This window comes from Salvelinus alpinus, chromosome 3 (genome assembly GCF_045679555.1).
Source record: "Salvelinus alpinus chromosome 3, SLU_Salpinus.1, whole genome shotgun sequence".
In the NCBI taxonomy this organism is placed as follows: Eukaryota; Metazoa; Chordata; class Actinopteri; order Salmoniformes; family Salmonidae; genus Salvelinus; species Salvelinus alpinus.
In genome coordinates, this window is record NC_092088.1 from 16,029,092 (window position 1) to 16,054,895 (window position 25,804).

General features: G+C 41.1%; 1 protein-coding gene across 4 annotated transcripts in view; it reads right to left on the reverse strand.

The window, feature by feature from the left end:
* The window catches only part of LOC139570097 (cGMP-dependent protein kinase 1-like), a 195,037-nt gene that overhangs the window by 100,564 nt on the left and 68,669 nt on the right, over nt 1–25,804 (reverse strand). For all 4 annotated transcript variants that reach the window (XM_071391632.1, XM_071391631.1, XM_071391629.1 and 1 more), the window contains exon 3: nt 13,320–13,433. In XM_071391632.1, coding sequence (XP_071247733.1) covers nt 13,320–13,433 — 114 coding nt within the window. The remainder of the gene's footprint in view (nt 1–13,319; nt 13,434–25,804) is intronic.

A 25,804-nucleotide genomic window follows, 5' to 3' on the forward strand; every position in this document is an offset into this window, starting at 1 on the left:
CAAAGAAATCAAATCAAAGGAAAAGTCTTCTAATGCTTTGTTAATTTCAAAAAAGCTTTCGACTCAATTTGGCATGAGTGCCTGCTATAAAGATTGATGGAAATGGTGTTGGGGGAAAAACATACAACATTATAGAATCCATGTACACAAACAACAAGTGTGGGGTTACAATTAGCAAAAAACGCACACATTACTTTCCACAGGGCCGGGGGGGTCAGACAGGGATGCAGCTTAAGCCCCACCCCCTTCAACATATATATCAACGAATTGGAGAGGGCACTAGAACAGTCTGCAGCACCTGGCCTCACACTCCTAGAATCTGAAATCAAATGTCTACTATTTGCTGATGATCTGGTGCTTCTGTCCCCAACCAAGGAGGGCCTACAGCAGCACCTAGATCTTCTGCACAGACCTGGGCGCTGACAGTATTTCAGTCAGACCAAAATAACGGTGTTACAAAAAAGGTCCAGTTCCCAGGACCACAAATACAAATTCCATCTCGACACCGTTGCCCTAGATCACACAAAAAACTATACATACATCGGCCTAAACATCAGCACCACAGGTAACTTCCACAAAGCTGTGAACAAGCTGAGAGACAAGGAGAGAAAGGCCTTCTGTGCCATCAAAATTAGCATAAAATTTGACATACCCGTTAGGATCTGGCAAAAAATACTTGAATCAGATATATAACCCATTGCCCTTTATGGTTGTAAGGTCTGGGATCCGCTCACCAACCAAGAATTCACAAAATGGGACAAACACCAAATTGAGACTCTGCATGCAGAATTCTGCTAAAAAATATCCTCAGTGTACAATGTAACACACCAAATAATGCATGCAGAGCAGAATTAGGCCGATACCAGCTAATTATCAAAATCCAGAAAATAGCCGTTAAATTCTACAACCACCTAAAAGGAAACGATTCCCAAACCTTCCATAGCAAAGCCATCACCTACATAGAGATGAACCTGGAGAAGAGTCCCCTAAGCAAGCTGGTCCTGGGGCTCTGTTCACAAACACAAACAGACCCCAAAGCCCCAGGACAGCAACACAATTAGACCCAACCAAATCATGAGAAAACAAAAAGATAATTACTTGACACATTGGAAAGAATTAACAAAAAAACAGTGCAAACTAGAATGCTATTTGGCCCTAAACAGAGAGTGCACTGTGGCAGAATACCTAACCACTGTGACTGACTCAAAATTAAGGAAATCTTCGACTATGTACAGACTTAGTGAGCATAGCCTTGCAATTAAGAAAGGCAGCCGAAGGCCGACCTGGCACAAGAAAAGGGCAACCAGTGAAGAGCAAACACCATTGTAAATACAACCTATTTGGTGAAGCGGCAAATCTCTTCTATTGATATTTCCCTTCTTCCTCCTCCTCCAGAAGCAGCGCACCTTAATCAGCTACAGGATCTCCTTCTCTTATTGACAGACTCCAGCTGTTGGAGTGTCGGTCTCTCCACTGTGGAGCGTAGTGACTGAGTGGTGCTGTAAATCTCATTCAATTTAGCCAAGCCACACCGGTCCCTTTTACCTGTGACCATTCATTGTGTTCATTAGGGAACATACACAGCCAATCAGCATCTTCAGGTTCAATCAGATTATTAACAGCTCAGCTAAACTGTAACCACATACAACTGTTTAGTGTTTTCTCTCTTAATGTGTTTGACGATTGGAAAGTGATTATTGATTCCTTGACAGAATTTGAAACAGGCTAAACATGACAATACAGTTAGATGAACTTGGTCTTGATGTGAATGGTTTGTAGGTTTTAAATCAATAACTATCTTGATGCGATGGCTGGGGTTTTACTTTACAGGAGACGGAATGCGGAATCATTGTGTGACTGAAATAGCTATGCAACCAACAATGTGAGTGTCTCATCGGTCAAATGGCCCTTTACAATCAAAAGAAAAATAAACAGCATGCCAACCAGTGATTTCAGACTCTTGCATACAATGATTACTTATGTTCAGTCGAGACTTCAATCAGTCCGTTGACTCCGATCCCTCTGAAAAGGAGCGTGGTGATGACAGAAAAACATCCTTACTGTTACTCCACGTCCGTTTAGTTACACAACACTGGTCAGTGACCACAGCTCACCCTGCTGACCATTAGTAAGCCACTGTCACTGTGACTGTTCCCAGAGAAACATCTACCAGGAGAAATACAGTCCCATTAAACAAGATGACATATTCACTGCAACCTTGCAACGCAGAGACAAAACATGTGGCGTGAATATCAGTTTCATGATTATTTGCATAATACCATTTATATTCAAGACCAATCTTGTCATATAATAACATATTTTTGACTTATCAGAGTCGTGCATGGAATAGTTTGGCATTGCTGTTGCCAAGTCTTTCCCTAAAAGTTTGGTAATGCACGAGGAACATCTTGAGCAAGTTTCACGCCCTAGGCGACTGTTTACCAATGATACAATAAAACAGTAGACTTTATGCCAGAGTCCCACAAGACAGCAGAAAGCCAATACTAAGCCCACTATGTCCACAGGCATTCTGCAAAGCAAAACAATCCACTGAAGTACATCTAAACCATGGCAACAACACGAACGCAGATAGAGACGTCTCCATCAACTTTCAATGCCGAAAGGTCAACGCCTTCAAAAAATATGAAGCATCAGATGATTGGTTTACCATATTTCCCTGAAGCAACCATTTACCTTCAGTTACAGGCAGGACCCCTACGAGAGTTCAAATGAAGCAATATGATTGGTTGTGCCTGCTCTTTGCAGGCATTAGTGGCATACGAGTGGGTGAAACGCATTTTCTCCCGGGACTAAGTAAAAATAGTCAGGATGGAGACGTCTCTATAGCAACAAGCTATTCAGCCAACATAACACCTGAACGAAAATGCCAGGGGCATTAGGAGGCACTCTTTCCTCTTGTCTAAAAAAATATCTGAATTCCCCAGAGCAGTAACTGGGGACATTGCCCTGTGTAAAGCGCCGTATTTTGGATGGGATGTTAAACGGATGTCCTGACTCTCTGTGGTCACTAAAGATCCTATGGCACTTATCGTAAGAGTAGGGGTGTTAACCCCAGTGTCCTGGCTAAATTCCCAATCTGGCCCTCAAGGCCACCTAATCATCTCCAGTTTCCAATTGGCTCATTCATCCCCAATCCTCTCTCCTGTAACTATTCCCCAAGTTGTTGCTGTCAAATGAGAATGTGTACTCAGTCAACTCACCTGGTAAATAAGGGTAAAAAATGACAAATACAACACCCTCCCAAAAACAGACAGCCCCTCTTAATATTGTTAATGAGTATGTGTGAAAATAAATAGCAGACACACAGAGAGAGAGAGGAATTGTATCAAACATATATCAAACGAATGGAATGGTTTCCATGTGTTTGTCATTCCATTCACTCTATTCCAGGCATTACTATGAGCCAACCTCCCCTCACCAGCTCCTGTGAATTCAATTACACAGCAGAAGATAATAGACTGACGAAAAACCTCAAATCTGCTGCCATGTCCCTGACTTGTCGCCTGGTGAAAATCCTCAAATCTGCTGCAATGTCCCTGACTTGTCGCCTGGTGAAAAACCTCAAATCTGCTGCCATGTCCCTGACTTGTCGCCTGGTGAAAATCCTCAAATCTGCTGCAATGTCCCTGACTTGTCGCCTGGTGAAAAACCTCAAATCTGCTGCCATGTCCCTGACTTGTCGCCTGGTGAAAAACCTCAAATCTGCTGCCATGTCCCTGACTTGTCGCCTGGTGAAAAACCTCAAATCTGCTGCCATGTCCCTGACTTGTCGCCTGGTGAAAATCCTCAAATCTGCTGCAATGTCCCTGACTTGTCGCCTGGTGAAAAACTTCAAATCTGCTGCCTTGTGAACTGGCCGCCAATACCCATAAGTGTCCTGATACTGTGAAATACATTACCGTGTGCACTTAAGAGGCACATGACAAAAATCCCATGAAAGACAAAATAAATGTATAGTAACAGCTGGCTGATACATTAGAGGAGAGTAGAGAGATTCTTCTTTCTGGACCTTCAAGGCAACCTGTTCCAGGCTCTGGCCAGTCCAGCCTTGAAAGAACAGAAAGCCCTTACTCCAAGAGCAGCTCTTTTCAGTCACATACAATCCAACTTTGTATTCTTCTTTGAAGCTGTATAGGATTTGTGGCATATTTCCCAAGACATCGATGACAACTGTCTGTTACCGTGAAGGACTGATATATCATTCTAAATCCTTTTCAGCTCACAGACTGCAGCTATAGATTTATCCAAGAAAGAACATACTATAGACATCAAAATTCTTATGACTCCCCATTACATTGCTTCAATCATTTTGAAGCACTACTTCTATTACCATAACCACTGAATGAAAAGGCAGGAAGCTAAGCCAAAGCCAGTGCCGACAGTGTGCATTCATCCTTGAGTTGATTAATCGAAAAACACAGTCAACAAACTAAATGATAATGCAGCTATCTACCGTTGACAGTAATTCATTGTTTAATTCATATTTTAATGTATCTTAGAAAAACACAGTAATGGTGTTTGTGTAACTCTCTGCAGAGACAGCCACTAGCGCAGAGCGAATGCTCATTACAGGTGTACCTGTACACACAAAAAAGTAGAGTTCTTCAAGGGTTCTTTAGGAAGGGTGATGGTTCTATATAGAACCATACTGATCCAAATAACCCATTTAGCTCTCCAATGGTTCTTTGCGGTTCAAAAAATGGTTGTTTGCTCTTTGACTGATAATTAAAATGTAGGGATGGCGGATCATTAGAATATTTAGCGACTGGGTTCACAGCTCTTTGTGAGAGTGTCATTCCAGTTCATCTAATCGGTTGTGTTATGCCATTAAATGTCAAATTTGACTATGGCCAGCATCAGTATATTGTGTACAACTCACTCATGTAAGCTCTTGTCCCAATTGAGACTTGATTTTGATTTGGTAAAGTTGTCAGTTGTCTCCTCAGGGACCCCCAGCTGTTCTAGAGCTAGCACACCTGATTCAATGTGTTACTAAACACAATAATACAACCTATGGAGTATTAGAACCATTTGTTTTCAGGGTTTAGTCAGGCACGCTTCTGTTAGTGAATGGAACACGTTTTGGTGCTATCTGGAACTTTTTTTTGAAGGTTCTACAAATGGAACCTGTATGGTGCTATAAAGAACCATTTCCTAAGGTTCTATAAAGAACCATTAAAAAAAGGTTCTATATAGCACCAAAAAAAAGGGTTCCGCTATGGTTACAACCCTTTTGGGGGCTATATAGAATCCTTTTTTATGGTTCTTTATTGAACCTTTATGGATGATTTTTCACATGGCTGAAGACAGTCATCTGTGTAAACTGTTGAACGGACACTGGCGTGTAATTAGAGCACAAACAAATAAGCTAGCGAACGTCCTTGGCTGCTATTATAGCCATGTTAGAAACACCAAACTTTGGGAGCTTTGGAAAATGACTATGCTGCTAATTAATAATACATGCACACACCAGAACAGACGTGTCACTGTTCAAAAATCCAGAGCAAATTCTATCCCTTACCTTATGCATTGATTCAGTATGCTCCTAGCCAAAGATGTACTTTTAAGGAGCCTACCTTCAGAAAGTTATTAAACCCAGAAGCACAACATCGCGAGACCTCTAGGAATGCTTGCGAAATAGAACAAACAGACCAGGCCAGGGTTAAAGTAGTCAATGAGAGAAGTGACAAAATCCTTCCTTAGTTGTTCATTTTATGGAAATCTAAGAGCACAACGTAGATTTGAGCCAATGTCTTAAGCCGTTGAACATGTTATTACTCCAACCTCGTGAAAGTGACAAACTGACACATCTTCATTTGAGTCAAAAACAACTTTATAGCGAAGGAGGGGCTTTGATTTGACGGCCTGTACATGCGCAGTTCGGCGTGAGCTGACCGTTAGACCCGATGACGTCTCGACGCATGATCATAGCTAGCTAACGTCACCATGACATTGCCGACAAGTGGGATTTGCCGACAAGGGATTTCTATTGAAGAAGCAGTTTAAGCCCATCTTCACATCTGTCTTTGCTACCATTACTCCTTAAGATCCAAGGATCTTGTTATTTTCAGAGATACACTAGCTCTGGCAGCCAAAACAGCCAAATACTCCGTCTAAACGCAAATTGATTCTCAACTGCAATATGGTCCGAGAAACATAAAGCCTCGTAATTTCATGTCACATCAAAATGATTTCACAAATGCAAAATATACACTTATTGTATACTGTTTTAACTGGCTTTATCACAATGTTTTACAGTGACCACACGTTTCTGGCGGCCTCCGTTACACACAGGTGTTCGGAGCATGTTAGATAGCTAATTAGCACAGGTGGTCCCTCTGTCGTTCGTCTGTCTTCTGTAAACAAACGCTGTGACATGGAGGTATGGCCGTGCGGGAACACTAATCCTAACTCTATAAAGATGTCTATCAATTTAACCGTTTTTGTTTTTTGAAAATAATCTATTGCTGATATGAAAGTTAAGGTCCTTACGCTTCTAAAACCGAATGTCGGGGCTCTTAAAGAAACTCCCCCCTACAGAAGACGCCTTTGTCCAATGATTCTTATGTGAAATGTAAATGGAACTGAGAGTCATGATCAAGGGCTGGTACGCTCCCTCTGTCAATTAAAATGTCTTATTGTCATTATACTCCAAATTTACGCTGACTGATCAACGCGGTGTCAAGTTACTTTTCACTGTGTTCCCGAACACCTGAAGTTTCCCTCAAAGCATCCAATAACATCATAATGATCATTGCTTGCTTGTGTAACCGGTGCGCAGTCAAAAGAAAACGTCATGCTTGCTAACTTGGTAAGGTATGTGATAAAATGAAACTGTTTTCAAGACAACTGTTTTAGACATTTTGTTTTTACCAAGCAAGAGAAATAAACGTTCAATCAGTACTGAGTGAATGAACAACAAAAACATTTTTGGAAGGAACGCGTGCTGTCATCACCAGACTGTCCATTTCAATGGTGTCAAGTTGATGTATCTATTACAGGGTTCATAGCATAACAGTTAGCGTAGTCACCGCCGTGGGATATGAAGATCCTAGATCCTATTTTGACCATTCTCTTTCGCGTATAGTTTTTGACACTCCCCTGGCTTTTCCGACACACAGACGTGAACATGGTGTGTGCTTATGTACATTTATTAGGTGTCTCTTAAAAGAGCCTTTGGGTACGTTGGGCGTCGTTGAGTGGCAAGGGGACAGGGAGTGTAACATGTACTAGTACTAGTGCACGCTTCTTGCTACTATGGAGGAGAGAACAGGGCCCGGTTTCCCGATAGCAATGGATTTTTAGCCTTATGAGTGTTTTAACATTGCATCCTTCCTACAACGGCCGAAGATGTAACACGAGTTCCCCAAAAACACCAAGCAGAGAGAACGGTTGCCAAGTGCGTTGTTGGAGCAAGTGTCGACACTGATAGGATCGAAAGAAAGGAAACGTTGCTCTCGGATCATCTTTCTCCCTTCAAATATTTCCTTAACATTAGAATGATTTCACAATACTGATGACGGATCAGCTCCTGGAGAGATATTAATACCTATGGCTGCAAATATTGAGGTGGCTTATTCTAATGTTACCCAATAAAAATGCACTAAATCCCAGATTTGGCACATCACTGCGCACGTTAGGCTACACATCCTGAAATATGTTGAGACAAATGACAGACAGTAGCCTACAAGGACTAAAACAGAGCTCAATTCATTGGACATGAAATGTATTTCAATATGATTGAGATAGGCCTATAGCTTACTGTTTATATACATGCTCTTTCCATAACATAGACTGACCAGGTGAATGCAAGTGAAAGCTATGATCCCTTATTGATGTCACTTGTTAAATCCACTTCAATCAGTCTAGATGAAGGGAAGGATTTTAAAGCCTTGAGACAATTGAGACATGGATTGTTTATGTGTGCCATTCAGAGGGTAAATGGGCAAGACAAAATATTTAAGTGCCTTTGAACAGGATATGGTAGTAGGTGCCAAGCACACCGGTTTGATTGTGTCAAGAACTGCAACGCTGCTGGGTTTTTCACACTCAACAGTTTCCCGTGTGTAACAAGAATGATCCACCCCCCCATTGGCCGTTCAACCAACTTGACATAGCTGTGGGAAGCATTGGAGTCAACATGGAGTCAAAAGTGTACATGTTTTGTACACTCAGTGTATTTTAACGCAGTCATCTCGGGTTTCATTTGAAGCATCTTTTTATACATTGCTTGTTTGTATCAATTGCAAAGACATTGAAAACGTTGGATTTGTAGTCAACCTTGTTCTGAAGTTATTGTGGTCAGAGAGAGCTGGATAAACCATGTGATTCTATGTTTAGCAGAGATATTCTGTGAATAAAATGACGCAGGAGGCCAGAAAAGCATCTACCGAAGCTGTTCTACGAGAGGTCTGAGGCAGCTGTTAGATTAAAACAATTTTCAAGTGCAACTTCAATAACTATGGTGTTGGGAAACAGCTCTGAGATTTAAAGATGCTACTACGAAGGTTATAACGACTAACTTAGCTTTGGGCCTAGCTCTCAAACTCTGCTCCCATCTGCTTTCATATTTACAGTACCTTCAGAAAGTATTCACAGCCCTTGACTTTTTTCCACATTTTGCTGTGTTACATCCTGAATTTAAAGGGGATTTAATTCAGATTCTTTTGTGGATTGACATATTTAGACATTTTTACTAATTAATAAAATATTAAAAGCTGAAATGTCTTCAGTCAATAAGTTTTCAAACCCTTTGTTACGGCAAGCCTTAAGTTCAGGAGCCTTTTATTCTCTATGTTGGTTCGGTCAGTGTGACTAGGATGGGTTATCTAGGTTGTTTTATGTTTATGTTGGCCTGGTATGGTTCCCAATCAGAGGCAGCTGTTTATCGTTGTCTCTGATTGGGGATCATATATAGGCAGCCATTTCCCCCCTGGGTTTTTGTGGGATCTTGTTTTGAGTCAGTGCATGTGGCACCTCAGTACTGCACAGTCGTTGTTGGTTTCTTTTCCCCCCTTTTTCACAAAATAAAAGATGTGGAACTCAGAGCACACTAGATGGTCCGTTTATTCTACAGACGATCGTGACAAAGTCACAAGATTCATGGACTCCGTGTGTGCAATAGTGTTTACCATAATTTTTTAATGACTACCTCATCTCTACCCAACACGTACAATTATCGGTAAAGTCCCTCAGTTGAGCAGTGAATTTCAACCACAAAGGCCAGGGAAGTTTACTAATGCCTCAAAGGGCACCTATTGGTAGATGGGTAAAAGACATTGAATATCCCATTGAGCATGATGAAGTTATTAATTGCTTTGGATGGTGTATCAATACACCCAGTCACTACAAAGATACAGGCGTCCTTCCTAACTCAGTTGCCGGAGAGGAAGGAAACCGCTCAGAGATTTCACCAAGATGCAAATGGTGACTTTAAAACAGTTACAGAGTTTAATGGCTATGGTAGGAGAAAACTGAGGATGGATCAACAACTTTGTAGTTACTCCACAATTCTAACCTAAACGACAGTGAAAAGAAGGAAGCCTATACAGAATAAAAGTATTCAAAAACATGCATACTGTCTGTAACAAGGCACTAAAGTAACACTGCAAAAAATGTGGGAAAGCAATTAACTTTTTGTCCTGAATACAATGTGTTATGTTTGGGGCAAATCCAATACATTACATAGTACCACTCTCTATATTTTCAAGCTTAGTGGTGGCTGCATCATGTTATGGGTATGCTTGCTGGGGAGTTTTTCAGGAAAAAAGAAACATAACGTAGCTAAGCACAGCAAAATCCCATAGGAAAACCTGGTTCAGTCTGCCTTCGACCAGACACTGTGAGATGAATTGTCCTTTCAGCAGGACAGTGAATGTTCCTGAGTGGCCAAATTACAGTTTTGACTTAAATCTGCTTGAAAATCTATGGCAAGACTTGAAAATGGTGGTCTAGCAATGATCAACAACCAATTTGACAGAGCTCGAAGAATTCTGAAAAGAATAATGGGAATATGTTGCACAATCCAGGTGTGGAAAGCTCTTAGAGACTTACCCAGAAAAAAATCTCACAGCTGTAATCGCTGCCAAAGGTGATGATAACATGTATTGGCTCAGGGAGTTGAATACTTATGTAATGTTAGTGTTTAATTTTTCATACATTTTGACAAATGTTTGAATTTTTCTTCCATTTTGAAATTAAAGAGTACTTTGTGTCGATCGTTGACAACAAAAAAATGACAATGAAATCCATTTTAATCCCACTCTGTAACACAACAACATGGGGTGTGAATACTTTAAGGCACTGGCATTTATAAATGTAGGAATTAATGTGTGGTCTTTAGCTGTACAGCTGTGTACAGCATTACTAAGAAAATGTATAGCTTAAGGATTTAGAGCACCTATCCAATGTCAGATTTGTAAATATGTATTCTTAAAAGTGTTTTGTACTTGTATAATGACTTTGTATGTTACAGGTGTTTCTCAGCAGTTTCTAATTCGTCACATTGTTTGTTAACAAAACTGCTATGGTCGAGCTACAGGGTTATGCAGGATTTTTCATTCAAGCCCAGTGCTACCACACCTGATTCTACTATTCAGCTGTTCACCAAGACCTCAGCTGTTCATCAAGACCTCAGCTGTTCATCAAGACCTCAGCTGTTCATCAAGACCTTGAATAGTAGAATCAGGTGCAGTTGAACTGGACTTGAACAAGAAAGCCTGCATAACCCTGTAGCTCTCAATTAGCAATTGTGGCCATCCCTGAATTTACAGGTAATGTAGTACTAACCCATTCTTCAGTAAACTTTAAAGTACATTTTCATGTTAATAGTTAATGGGTACATGTTGATTATTTGTGTATTTTTCAGGAGCTTTCTTGATAGTCTTGTTAAAAGAGATCAGGGAAGTTTTGTCCAGTTGTCCATATTGACTTAAATGGGGTTCTGTTTTTTTTCTTCCCTCTAGAAAATCAGCAGTAAGACGCAACGTGGAGTGCCTGGATACAGCCCTTAGCCATGGTATATTGGCCATATATCACAAACCCCACGAGGTGCCTTATTGCTATTATAAACTGGTTACCAACACAATTAGAGCTGTTAAAATAAATGTTTTGTCGTACCCGTGGTATACGCTCTGATACACCACGGCTGTCAGCCAATCAGCATTCAGGGCTCGAACCACCCAGTTTACAATGTTGTATAATCACATTCCGGTGTAAAAACGATGTAAATTAAAAACTAAAAACTAAGTGAGAAGTAGGCATTAGTCTGAAGCTGAAAAATAAAGAAAATTCACTTCAGCACCACAATGTGTACACCACCCACATTCTACCAAGGTTTTCCAATACACAGCTTTGACCTACTACAGTAACTATGTTGGTCTATTGTACTTCCAGCAATGTTTGCTTAGAATTCAATCCTTCAAAACGTAGTTTTTTGTTATTCATATTGTTATAATTTCATAGGTTTTATTATTGTGTTTACTAATAAGTAGTTATGTTACCTTTGATACCAGAGCTCCAGGGCATGTGTCGAAATCGAAAAGCAGTTTACTTCGAAGCAGTGTGCCGATGCCTGTATCACTTTATCGGGAGGCACGTGATCAATGACGTCCAAAGCTTTGTTTTGTCGAACAACCACCTGATTGGTTTGGTAGAAGACAAAAAGGCTACTCTGCGCACGTGCCACAGCGTGTGGGACGTCATCTATAATAATTTGGCTGTTCTAAATTATTTTGACCAGCAGGTGCCAATAGAGTACACTGTGTTGATCAAAGCCTCCATTAATGAAGCTATTTTCAACACAATTGGCTGGAATGCCTCAATGCTTCAGGAAACTTTGTTTCCCCATCACTACTAACAAGTTGAATCAGGTGTGCTAACTCTGGAACTGTTGGAGGTCCCTGAGGGGGGAATTGAGAACTAATGACTTAGACAACAATTGACACAAGGTCATTTTATTTAGCTTTTCCAAGGCCATACATGATTCTTTCCCAAAACACCGTCACAGGACACAGTCATATATAACTTTTAATGGCATAACACAACAGATTAGATCAACTTCAATGACACTCTCACTCACGGTTGCACCAAAAAAATGTGCGCAAACCCCGCGCCTAAATATTCAAACACCCCGCCGCCCCTACATTTTAATTGCCACTCAACGAGGAAACAACACTTTTTTTTAACTGCAAAAAGCCATTGAAGGGCTTAAAGGCTTTCTTTGGGTCAGTATGGTTCCACATAGAACCATAACCCTTCCGAAAGAACCCTTGAGGAACCCTACTTTTTGGGGATGTAGACTGACTCATTAACCTATTAACACAATAAAATCATATTTATTTTCGAAAGCACGAACAATGTATGAAAACATTGAAATAATAATTATAGAATAATAATCTGGGTGACGATTGTGTGTGTCCATGCATGTGGGTGGGTTGTGTGGTTACACACACCTAAATTGATATGTGGGAGTGTTTGAGTGGGTGTATTTGCTATGCTCTAAGCCTTCCCTGAACACTATATTGGGATATATGAAAACAATTTAAATGGGTGCTGTGCATGAAATAGCCAAATCAGATATTTATTCAGCAACAGCTGCTACTCTTACCATTATATTAAGGAACTATATGGCCATGATAAGATAATGCTTTCGGTCATGTTTACATACCAATCTGACTTTACATATGTCAAAAGACATTTTGTTAAAAGAATTTGCCCAACAGGAATTCCAGGTACGCATTCATTATTCAATGATTCATCACAGTGAAAAGGTAGAAAGAGTATTTCCTCAGGATATAGATGCTATTCTGTGTGTGTGCTCAAGTTCTCTCTCTTTGTACTTGACAAAAGCAGGAAAGTAACCATCGAAAGCACAGAAAATTATTCAGAAGCTGTCTTCAGTATCTGGGAGGGAGACTTAAACAAATTGTCTACTGTGTTCACCTGGAATGACTTTATAAAATAGGGAATTATCTGTCTGATTCCATGTTGGCTGGATATAATTAAAATTGACTCAAACAAAGCTCAGAGAATGATAATTTGTTCTTTACACATTATCCACCTCAGCTCAACTCACTGCTGTTGAAAGGCCAGTCATTCTGATTTACTAAGCTTGGATAAGGATAAGTATTTTTGTATTTTATTATCTTCTGAAAATAACAGGTGCAAATGCTTAGTAAATCAGGTTGAGGGAGTATATGGCTGATTATGGACAGTTATGCCCAAGTTTATAATTGGACTCAACTATGGTGTTCAGTGCATGTGCAACCCATTGCCTCACTTATACTGGTCAAACTTACTCTTGACGGTGGCCGTCCTGGTGCAGTTGTAAAGGATGGCCAGCTCTCCAAACACCTTCCCAGGTCCCATGGTGCACAGCTTCATGCTCTCCTTGGTCACCTCCACCTTCCCATCTGCAAGGAAAAAACAAAAGAGCAGAGCACACTCTTTAATTTCCCCCGCTGATATACGGCCCGTGAAAGTGAGCATGACAGGCTGTAAATGTGACCGTGCTGCTCAGCACCGCTGTTGCCCAGATTGGGGAGTCGTGGCTAATGCATTAGAATAAAAGTCTAAATTCATTACTTAACCGGCACATGAGCACCGGGTGTAGAGATTACAGTAGAATGGTATGCAGACTACAATAATGGGTTCAGAGGAGAAATAGAACACCAGCTGAAAGGAAAAACGAGGGAAAGGTATTAGCAAAAGAGACATTAGTTTCAGATCACTACGAAGCAAATCGGTGTGGGGATTGAAAGCATTGCTGGAATGTGAGGGACTAAATGTCGCTGAATGTCCAGCAGAGACCGGCAAGCTCCAAAATCCCCATCTCTGTAGTCTGAATCTGGCAAACGGGTGATTCACCAAGCAGCAACAGGTCACCGTTTACAGACTGGCACCAGATGAAAGGACTGGCATTCTCTAATCAGAACAGGCTGGCCATTCTCTTGGGCTAGGTTTCTCGACAGTGATTGAAGTCAAACCTACGAGTGTTTTAACGACGCATTGTTCTAGCTGCTTAAAGTGTAACATGCGTTTACAAAAACACCACGTAGAGAGAATGTTCGCTAAGTGTGTTGTTGGAGCATTCTGTCGATACTGAGAGGATGGCAAGAAGGCAGTCCAGCTTTACCTATTTACATCCTTACATTAACATTAGATTAACTACACAATACTGACAAATGATCAGCTGCTAGAGAGATTATTATCACTTATGGCTGCAAATACTGAGGCGGCTTAGCCTATAAATCACAGAGTTGGCACATCAATGCTCACATGTTGTACACATTGTGTTATCCTACAATTGGCTAAATAACTTAATTGATTTAACATGAATGGGATTTCTATATGTTTTATATTTTGCCTAATATAGCTATTTTATAATGCAGTCATCTCGGTAAAAAAAAATGGTTGCTTTGCTTGTTTGTAACATTGCAAACTTTGTATTTGTATTCAACTACAAAGTTATTGGCGGTCACAGAGAGACAGATAAACGTTTTGATTCTGTATTGAGGGCCAAAAGTAATCTTACGACGCACTTAGCTGTTCTACGAGGGGTCTAAGGCAGTCGTTAGATTACGAGCGCTTTCAAGTGTAACGTCAGTAACCATGGTTTTGGGAAACAGCTCGGAGATTTAATGATGCTCATTCGATGGTTCTAACAATGAACTTAATCTTAAAATGCTTCTGGGAAACCGGTCCCTGGTCCATTCCCTGAGCAGCAGGGAGGATTAGATGTAAACCTCTGCCATACCTCCAGCAGGACAATCAAGATTTAGATGCCTTAAGATAAATATTTCCTTACCTCTACCCTCTCTAGTTTTAACACCTTTTTCATTTTTCTTTTATGTGAATTTCATAAATCAGGGCTGCGTTGTGTTCCCTGAACATCATATGTTTGCCAAATAACTGGAGCATTTCCTCCCAAAAACACATCTGGCCAGGGCAGAGACAAAAAGACAAAACCCTGTTGATCTGGTTTGACGGTACATGCGATGTGGTTCACCGACTACAGCTGTGTGGAATTGATCCAAATGGTGACAGCACCAACAGCCTCTCTTCCATCTAAGGCTTCTGGAGGGGGAATTCTTCGCTAGCACTGTTGGCAGCTCCTTTATCAGCTGGAAAATGAAATATGGACACATATCTACTCCCTTCAAACTGTTCCGTAAATTCACCCTAAAATACAATGTGAAAATGGACCAAAAGAATATGCTGGGGTTTTAAATCAAATCAAATTGTATTCGTCACATGCCTGAATACAACAAGTGTAGACTTTACCGTTGATGGGTTCTGACTTATAAACTTGAAATATCATTTTATCAAGTCACTAAGGAAGAGAGGGGAATGAAGAACATTTACATTCTGTCAGAACATGTTATTGTTAGACATCAGGTATCCTATGGAAAGGAGAAGGGCCACAGTCTGGTACAAGTCAACAGGACAGCCACGAGTTGGGGAGGAGTAAGGAATTTGGGCCGAGGTCAGGTCAGATGAAGTGAGAAAGAACAGACTTCATCAAAGTCCTGTCTAGCAACAGATGTATTAGCTGTTCAGATGTTTAAGGAGGAGACTCATAGGAGGAAGGTTTAAATACCAGTGCTTGTGTGAATATGTCTTTGTCTGTTCAGCTGTCTGACCCATTGGGTGAATACATTTGGTTTGAGCTTTTCCTAGTTTTCCGTTAGATTCTAAATAAACAGAGTAAAAACTAACACAGTGAAATGCTTACTTACGAGCCCTTTCCCAAAAATGCAGTTAATAAGTAAGAAAATTAACAAATAGATAAGAAAATAGTAACACAATAAATTAACAATAACAAGGATATATACAGACTATACAAACACATACATATGCACAAGGAGTACCAGTACCGAGTCTGTGTACTGGGGTACGAGGTAGTTGGGGTGATTGAGGTAATATGTACATGTAGGTTTGGTTAGGTGATTGATTGATTGAGGTAATATGTACATGTAGGTTTGGTTAGGTGATGTATTGAGGTAATATGTACATGTAGGTAGAGGGTGAAAAGCAGACCGTCCGGGTAGCCGTTTAATTAACTGTTCAGCAGTCTTACGGCTTTGGGGTGGAAGCTGTTCAGAAGCCTTTTGGTCCCAGACTTGGCGCTCCGGTACCGCTTGTCGTGCGGTAGCAGAGAGAACAGACTGGGACTTGGGTGGCTGGAGTCTGTTACCATTTTTTTTAGGGCCTTCCTCTGACACAGCCTGGTATAGCGGTCCTGGATTGCAGGGAACTCGGCCCCAGAGATGTACTCGGCCCCAGTTGCTATACCGAGCGGTGAAAGCTGTAAAAAATAATAGTCTTCACACACAGAGCGAGTTATCTCGCTGTCCTCCCTCCTTCCTTCCTTCCTACCTAACACGTTTATCCCTCCCTCCTTCCTTCCCAACACATCTATTAGATATCCATCATCGCCTGACAGCTTAATCTGTGATGTAGTGACAGCAAAATAAGGGAGAAAAGGGACAGAGAACACGGAGGACAATAGGATGCAGCGTTTATCTCAGAGTAACGTTATCTCAGAGTCACGTTATCTCAGAGTCAAGTCCATGGAGCATGGTACCAGGGTATCATGATGCTCTGTATCAGTCATCATTGTATTTCCTGGCTGAAAAGCATGCGATTAATTTACATCTCAGGGGAGGCTGTTTAATTGTTTAATATCCTGAAAGGCCCTGGCATTCATAAAATAAGAACAGACAATCTGCCTCTACTAGATAATAGCCAGACGGACCAGATTGGTCTTTTAATCAAACTGGTCTTCTGTCACTAAATCCTCCTAATAATACACCCTGATGAATTAATCACTGCTACACTAGAGGGGACAACTGGCATAATAACCTCATATGTATAGAAAGACGTATTTACATTGGGTTCAATAGGTGTTAGTTGTACAGTATTTCTTTAAAAAGGAGCTTGTTGAGATCTGGCTCCCTTACGGAAAAAACACATGATCACATCCTGATAACATGTGACAATGTGAAGCAACATGTGATAATATAAAACTACACGTGACAACATGTGAGAACATCATCTTCTATGAAATTAATGTGAAATAAATGTGACAACATGGGGAAGCGAAATTTCGACATGTGATAACATAACCACATGTGAGCCCAGGTGCTAAATGTAATTTTTAATATTTTACTTTGAAAGGCATAATTGGCATTAACTCATTTTAAACAGTCATGGTCCCCTGCAGGTTTTGTCTACTTCCGGTTTGTTCCAGGGACGTCCCCAAGGATTTTTTTAGGACGTGGTCCCCTGGAGGTATTTGTCTAGTTGTGGTGAAAATACTATACATCTACTACTAGTCACTGTATTTTCATAACTAAAGTAAGGTGTTAATGGGCAGTATGCTGATTCCTTCAGACTCACTTGGGATTTGAACTCATAACCTCTTGGGTCCCAGCTACTTGAAGTTCCTGCTGCACCACCAGGTTTGTGGACACAACGGAGATAGGGGAGAATATATTTCTGCACCTTGCCTAATGCTGCAGTAAAAATTAAATAAACATTAACAAACAACCTGAAGGTATTATTTTTTATAAAATGACAGTATGCTTCTGTATTCAGATTTCAATTACTGCACAATCTTGTACTGTGACGACAAGTACTGGCAAGAATGCATTTCTGCACTTTGCTAAAACCAAAATCAAGTAAATAATTGTCCAATTATCACCAACATCAAACTAGCAGAACTCAAGTACACTTGACGTAGAGTGCACATGAACTCTTTGGGGATTTGAACTTGCTACCTCTTGGTTTGGAGTGGATCACTGTTTCTGCAGTGCCACCAGGTTAATACTAATTGCTTTGAACATACAGTATATTAACACACTCATAAAATAAGGGTATGGTTAGGGTACACTAAAGTGGTGTTTGCTTGGGGTACAACAAGTTCAAAGGTACACATTTGAACTCACATGGCTCAGTTCGGTACCTTGTAGACATAATGGGAAACTTTTCTACCCAATATTTTCATCTAAAGTACAATCATCACTGCTCTTTGATCGGTGGGGACAATGTACTGGTGGTGCACATTAGCATATTTGGGGGGCGTGGAAACGTATATGTGTATTTGCTCCAACTGTCAGTGGAGGTCAGTTTAAGTGTTTGATGGTTATTCCTATGCAAATAAAGCACCTCACTTGACACTGTATGTTCAGAAAATTATTTTAAATAATGTGCCAGTAATAAGCAGCACTGTGAAGTAGTGCTGGGAAACCGAGGCTTTCTGAAGGCTTTGGAGCGTTCACAAAATTGTTTCATTATCAGCTCACAATGCTCATTAGTGGCATCTGCTGGTCAGCAATAAATAGCACTGTGTGATTATCAGATGTTTTTTTTCTTTACTGTTTTCATCAAAACTCTGGTGGGCGGAAGGTTGTTGGCTTTAGTAGCTTAGAATCAGTTGGAATACCAGGTTCACATATTACATCATGCCTCCCTTTTTTGCCTTCAAGTTTACTTTTTTTTTACTGAATCTATGGCATTATTTAGGATGCTTAAGACAGAAGCTTATACTATACTAAATAAAACAAATGATTTGAACAGTGCAGAAAGTGTGGTTTCACATAAAAACAACTTTCAAAACATGTGTGCCTTCAACAGGATCTGATCTCATACCCTCACGTCCCCGACTCTACCTACTAAGCTACTCATCAGCTGAAACTGCATGTACAAGATCCCAACTACAGTGCCTTCGGTAAGTATTCAGACCCCTTGACTTTTTCCACATTTTGTTACATTACAGCCTTATTCTAAAATTGAGTAAATAGATTTTGTTCCTCATCAATCTACACACAATACTCCATAATGACAAAGCAGAAACAGGTTTTTACAATTTTTTGCTAATTTATAAAAAATAAAGGTAATAATATCACATTTACATAAGTATTCAGACCCTTTACTAAGTAGTTTGTTGAAGCGCCTTTGGCAGCAATTACAGCATCGAGTCTTCTTGGGTATGACGCTACAAGCTTGGCACACCTGTAATTGGGGAGTTTCTCCCATTCTTCTCTGCAGATCCTCTCAAGCTGTCAGGTTGGATGGAGAGCGTTGCTGTACAGCTATTTTCAGGTCTCTCCGGAGATATTTGACCAGGTTGAAGTCTGGGCTCATCACTCCTGTGTTGTCTTGGCTGTGTGCTTAGGGTCGTTGTCCTGTTGGAAGGTGAACCTTCGCCCCAGTCGGAGTTCCTGAGTGCTCTGGAGCAAGTTTTCATCAAGGTTCTCTCTCTGTACTTGCTCTGTTCAGCTTTCCCTCAATCCTGACTCGTCTGACTCTGACCATGCTTCACTGTGGGGATGATGCCAGGTTTCCTCCGGACGTGACGCTTGGCATTCATGCCAAAGAGTTCAATCTTGGTTTAATCAGACCAGAGAATCTTGTTTCTCAAGGTCTAAGAGTCATTTAGGTGTCTTTTGGCAAACTCCAAGCAGGCTGTCATGTGCCTTTTACTGAGGAGTGGATTCCGTCTAGCCACCCTACCATAAAGGCCTGATTGGTGGAATGCTGCAGATATGGTTGTCCTTCTGGAAGGTTCTCCCATCTCCACAGAGGAACTCTAGAGCTATGTCAGAGTGACCAACTGGTTTTTGGTCATGTCCCTGACCAAGGCCCTTCTCCCCCGATTGCTCAGTTTGGCCGGGCAGCCAACTCTAGGAAGAGTCTTGGTGTTCCAAACTTCTTCCATTTAAGAATGATGGAGGCCACTGTGTTCTTGGGGACCTTCATTGCTGCAGAAATATTTTGGTACCCGTCCCCAGATCTGTGACTCAACACAATCCTGTCTCGGGGCTCCATGGACAATTCCATCGACCTCATGGCTTGTTTTTTTCTCTGACATGCACTGTCAACTGTGGGACCTTATAGAGACAGGTGTGTGCCTTTCCAAATCATGTCCAATCAATTGAATTTACTACAGGTGCTCCAATCAAGTTGTAGAAACGTCTCATGGATGATCAATGGAAACAGGATGCACCTGAGCTCAATTTCGAGTCTCATAGTAAAGGGTCTGAATACTTATGTACAGTGGATCTTCCTGTAAAAGTTGTGTCATACCGCAGCACACCTTGCAGGCTGCTGCAGAATTCTATGGCACATTACTTAATTGTCAGCAACTGTGGCCATTAATGCCTGTTAGTCTTCAATATTGTCTCTACTACAGAATTTAAAACCTTTTTTGTAAGAACAAAATATATGGGATTGATTTGAACATATTTAGCTTAATTAATTAGATTAATGTTATGGTGTTTCTATTCCAAGAAAAACGAAACCCTCAGGCTTTCCGTTAGGAAAATATGGTGCCGTACAACGTGACTGGGTTGAGTCACTGACGTGATCTTCCTGTATGGGTTGGCGCCCCCCCCTTGGGTTGTGCCGTGGCGGAGATCTTTGTGCCGTGGCGGAGATCTTTGTGGGCTATGCTCGGCCTTGTCTCAGGATGGTAAGTTGGTGGTTGAAGATATCCTTCTAGTGGTGTGGGGGCTGTGCTTTGGCACAGCCAAAGCCAAAGTGGGTGGGGTTATATCCTGCCTGTTTGGCCCTGTCCGGGGGTATCATCGGATGGGGCCACAGTGTCTCCTGACCCCTCCTGTCTCAGCCTCCAGTATTTATGCTGCAGTAGTTTATGTGTCGGGGGCTAGGATCCGTCTGTTATATCTGGAGTACTTCTCCTGTCTTATCCGGTGTCCTGTGTGAATTTAAGTATGCTCTCTCTCCTTCTCTCCTTCTCTCTTTCTTTCTCTCTCTTGGAGGACCTGAGCCCTAGGACCATGCCTCAGGACTACCTGATATGATGACTCCTTGCTGTCCCCAGTCCACCTGGCCGTGTTGCTGCTCCACTTTCAACTGTTCTGCCTGCGGCTATGGAACCCTGAGATGTTCACCAGACATGCTACCTGTCCCAGACCTGCTGTTTTAAACTCTCTGGAGACAGCAGGAGTGGTGGAGATACTCTTAATGATCGGCTATGAATAGCCAACTGACATTTACTCCTGAGGTGCTGACTTGTTGCACCCTCGACAACTACTGTGATTATTATTATTTGACCATGCTGGTCATATTCTGTTATAATCTCCACCCGGCACAGCCAGAAGAGGACTGGCCACCCCTCATAGCCTGGTTCCTCTCTAGGTTTCTTCCTATGTTTTGGTCTTTCTAGGGAGTTTTTCCTAGCCACCGTGCTTCTACACCTGCATTGCTTACTGTTTGGGGTTTTAGGCTGGGTTTCTGTACAGCACTTTGAGATATCTGCTGATGTAAGAAGGGCTATATAAATACATTTGATTTGATTTGACAGTCGGGAGTAGGCTACAGTACTAAGAGCATAACATTTCCACACCATAATTGTAGTCTGACCAACACCGAAATGGAGATTCAGTGAAAATAAAAATCTAATTGATTTATCAAGACCAGTCCCCATGCTTGTCTCAGAGCAGCGCAAAACGGTGCTGAAATAGTTGACCACACGAGGGTAGACTATTGCTTCAAATCTTATTTCTTCGAACTTCAATATGATTTTAAAATAAATAAGACCTACACCACGTTTGACAGCACATTACTCAACACTAGTGAGAGTCATGTCACCTATGTTAGATGACGTGACTCTCCGCCAATAATTACATTTAGAGGATTGGAGGATTTTTTTAGTTTGGGCAAATCTGATCTGTGATAATATCTAAAGGGCTTTTACATCATTCTAAATTCTAAATTAATAAATAATAATTATCACTTTGTTTAAAAAATAACGATGTTTTAGAGATTATTTCATTTTCAAATAACAGAAAGCGAGCGATTGTAATCTGAATAAAGGCCAAAATATTTTTTATGTAGGCCAAAATATGTATTTCTGTTTTTAGAGGGAGAGAAACCAAAAGCCCACTGTGCCTATTTTTTGGACAAGGACATCCCGGCCGGCCAAACTCTCCCCTAACCCAGACGACGCTGGGCCAATTGTGCACCGCCCAATCACGGTCAGATGTGATACAGCCTGGATTCAAACCAGGGACTGTAGTGACGCCTCTTGCACTGAGATGCAGTGCTTTAGACCACTGTGTCACTCAGGAGCCATGACCAATGTGACCAATATATACTGTCCTGCTAATAGCCCATCCTAAAAACGTTGTTTGCAGAATTCACAGCCCGCTACGCTTTGAAAAACAGGGTTAATAATAATAATACTTTTTCCCCCTTCCACTTGTGAGTGGTTCCAATTGATAAAGTTTATTTAATCAATTAGTATATTTGAGTTTAACCACAATGTTTGTTGTATTATTTGTTCTGTCTTTTCTGGTGGATTAAACTGAAATTGCAACCAACTTTCCATGGTTTGTTTAAAAAAACAACGATATTTTGGAGATGATTTTGTTTTCAAATAACCGATAGTGAGTGAGAAAAAGGCCATTCTTGAACATGGGGTGACACATTCTTACTAATTTGCAAAGAAAGCCAGTTTGTTATTTAGAATTATTTATTTCTGTTTTTAGAGGGAGAGAAACCAAAAGCCCACCGTCGCCTACCGGTCTACCGGTCGCGGCCAGCACGGGTATCGAACCAGCATCTGTAGCAATGCAGTGTCTTAGACAGCTGCGCACTCAGAAGGCCTCATCTGCAAAGTTTTTAATGCTGATCAATTGCCTTGCACAAAGTATCTATTGTCCTGCTAATAGCCCATAATGGCGCTGTACAACGTGACCGGTCGGGAGTAGGCTACAGTACGGCTACAGTACTACAGTAAGAGAAAAATAATCCTAACATTTCCACACCCTAATTGTAGTCTAAGTTTATCTTAGAATGAAAACCTTAGTGTAACAACAGTTTTAGTAAGTAATACTGACGAGTAGTAACAAACAAATGTGTGTATGTACAGAACAGAGAAATAGAAATTCTTACACTATTGTTCGAAATTCAATCACCTTCTTCATCCTCATCATTCATTTAATTGAAATTAAATGTTGAAGTGGTCCACAATTATCAGTTTCTAGTTGGTTTATGTCGCCCATTCATTGTCAGTTAGAGACACATTAGTACCTTGGGACTCAAAAGCATAATCAGTGCTCTAACTCCCCCTTGCGCTGGTCTGGTGCAATGAAGCAGTGACGCAGGGTACCGTACTAAACCACAAATTACCTGTAAGTCCTGCAGCATAATCTCAAAACCTTTAGTTGAGCAACCTCTGGAAATACTCTGGAAGTATTTCTGTTTTTATTTTTAATACATTTGCAACATTTCTAAAAAACAGTTTTCGCTTTGTCATTATGGGGTATTGTGTGTAGATTGCTGAGGATTTGTTTTATTTCATCCATTTTAAAATAATGCTGCAACGTAACAAAATGTGGAAAAAGTCAAGGGGTCTGAGTACTTCAATCAATCAATCAATCAAATTTATTTATAAAGCCCTTTTTACATCATCCGATGTCACAAAGTACTATACAGAAACCCAGCCTAAAACCCCAAAGAGCAAGCAATGCAGATGTAGAAGCACGGTGGCTTGAAACAATTCCCTAGAAAGGCAGGAACCTAGGAAGAAACCGAGAGAAGAACCAGGCTCTTCACAAAGGCACTGTATATTTGTAAGTATGGTGTCCAGTAGAGGTCGATGTTTGAAAGCAGCTTGGCATCGAAGAAAGCACCGGAACAATGGTGAAATCAGTGGGATCTCGCATTTTGCAACACACAGTTTAAAAAAGCACGAGATCAAAAAAAGTTTTGGATGTCATTGATGACGTACTGCTGATGAAGTGATACACACATCAGCACACTGCTTCGAAGTTAGCTGCTTAGCAATCGCAATGCATGTCTCGGAACTCAGGTATCAAACATCACAACAGTGAAGAGGTTATTGTGCATTGTCAGGTAACTTAATGGCAACTTGTTGCCAGGAGTTACTGTGAATTTGCCATTTCTTAACTAGAAACTACTTGCCAGGTATTGTAAAATGCACATTTACTTATAGGCTGACATAATTGCATGTGATACCAAATAACCACACAGTATTTAATTTACAGATAGTCACAATGTAATTGTAATACTCACTTTCCTACCAGACCATCATGTCAGTCAGCGTGATGGATTGGCTACAGTAAATTACTGTGAATTTTACAATCACCCACTTGTAACTAGTTGACAGTATGTACTTGAAAATAAAACATTAACTTCCAGTGAACCAGCTACCATTAAGCTAATAGAACATCCACAGTAACCTGTCAATGCTGCAGCACTTGAGTCACACCCATTTTAACAAAATTTCAGAACATTTCCAAAAAATTCTAAATAAAAGGATCCTCAACCTTTGTCAACATAATGATATAACCACTTAAACGGGTACAACATTTCCACTGACGGTTGGTACAAATACAACATATTTTAGACCATGCCCCCAAATATGGTAATGAGCCCCCAACAGCACATTGCCCTCACCTACATTTCAAAGTACAGTAATAATTGTGCCGAATGCTTCGTTCGTAACCAGTGGAAGTGGGAATTTATCACATACGGCTGATAAAAATTCACTTGAACGGCCTTCCAACTACTAATTACTAGTGGGAAACGTGTCTATTGGTGATTTCAAGACAACTGGGAACACGGGGGAAAAACAGGTCAAATCATCATTTTGTGCCATAAGCGCATCTGTTTAAATGCAATTGCAAGTGAGGCATGCCAAGTTAATTTGCAGGACAGCCCAAAAAGTATCCAAGTGCATTGCAATTGACAGTAAATAAAGAGCAAAACACTAATACAGTATCCCATTACTTCACGTGACATTTTGCATGTGGAATCATGTGAAAACATGTGCCGACTCTTGTCCATGATCACTGATGGGATTCATACTGCATCGATAGCACAGTACCGCCATACCGCTACTGTAGATGCAAAAACACAGAGCGAGAATACTGAAAAGCATCAAGCAGAGTGAGCCATGAACAACCCTGGCAGCATTCTCAGTGCTCCGTCTGGTTGCACACGAAAAGCAGGCGCCTGAGGAGAGTCTGGAGATGCTTTCACACACAGGGGAGGGGGAGAGACCGCTCAGAGCATCCCACAGCGCTGCACACAGCCCTGCATGAGAGGATCCCCAGAGACATGTCTACCTACTATACGTGGAGAGTTCATCTAGGAGCAACCATCGGATCAATGGTCCAGCCACTCACACTGTCAGTGTGCAGTCAGATATGCTGTACATCTCCCGCTCCTCACTCCCCCATTCGCCAACACTAGATTTATAGACGATATAGACCAATCCCAGAGGATATACTGGTGGGTAGGTTATGGGGGGAACACATTCTATTACCCCACAATGCAATGCATCTTGAAGGCTTTTACTATCAGGAAGGAAGGAAGCCATGGAGGTTGGAAAAGGAAATGCCTCTGTGGTGGGTGTTGAGATGTGTTAGTGTGCCGTCCGTGGTGGCTGAGATTATAGCCTATGTATTTGGGAAAGTTAGCTATGAGATGCCCCACTCCAATCTGATTGGGACATTAGTCACTGTGGGTGGTAAGACTGTACTGTAGCAGCTTGTTCTAATGGTTTTATCCACCAAGCAAAGTCGCACATCTACCAAGCAGGAAACAGTCACGCACCATTTAAAGTTCTCATACACTTAAAAAAAAAAAAATGAGATCCCAAATATAGGAAGTACGACAAGAAAAAAATATTGGGGGGGGCGCTAGAGAGCGTGCTATGGAGTAGACGTGCTTTGCTAGAGCTCCGCTCAATTTTGAAACAAATTAGTATTTATCTTAACCTCTCACAACC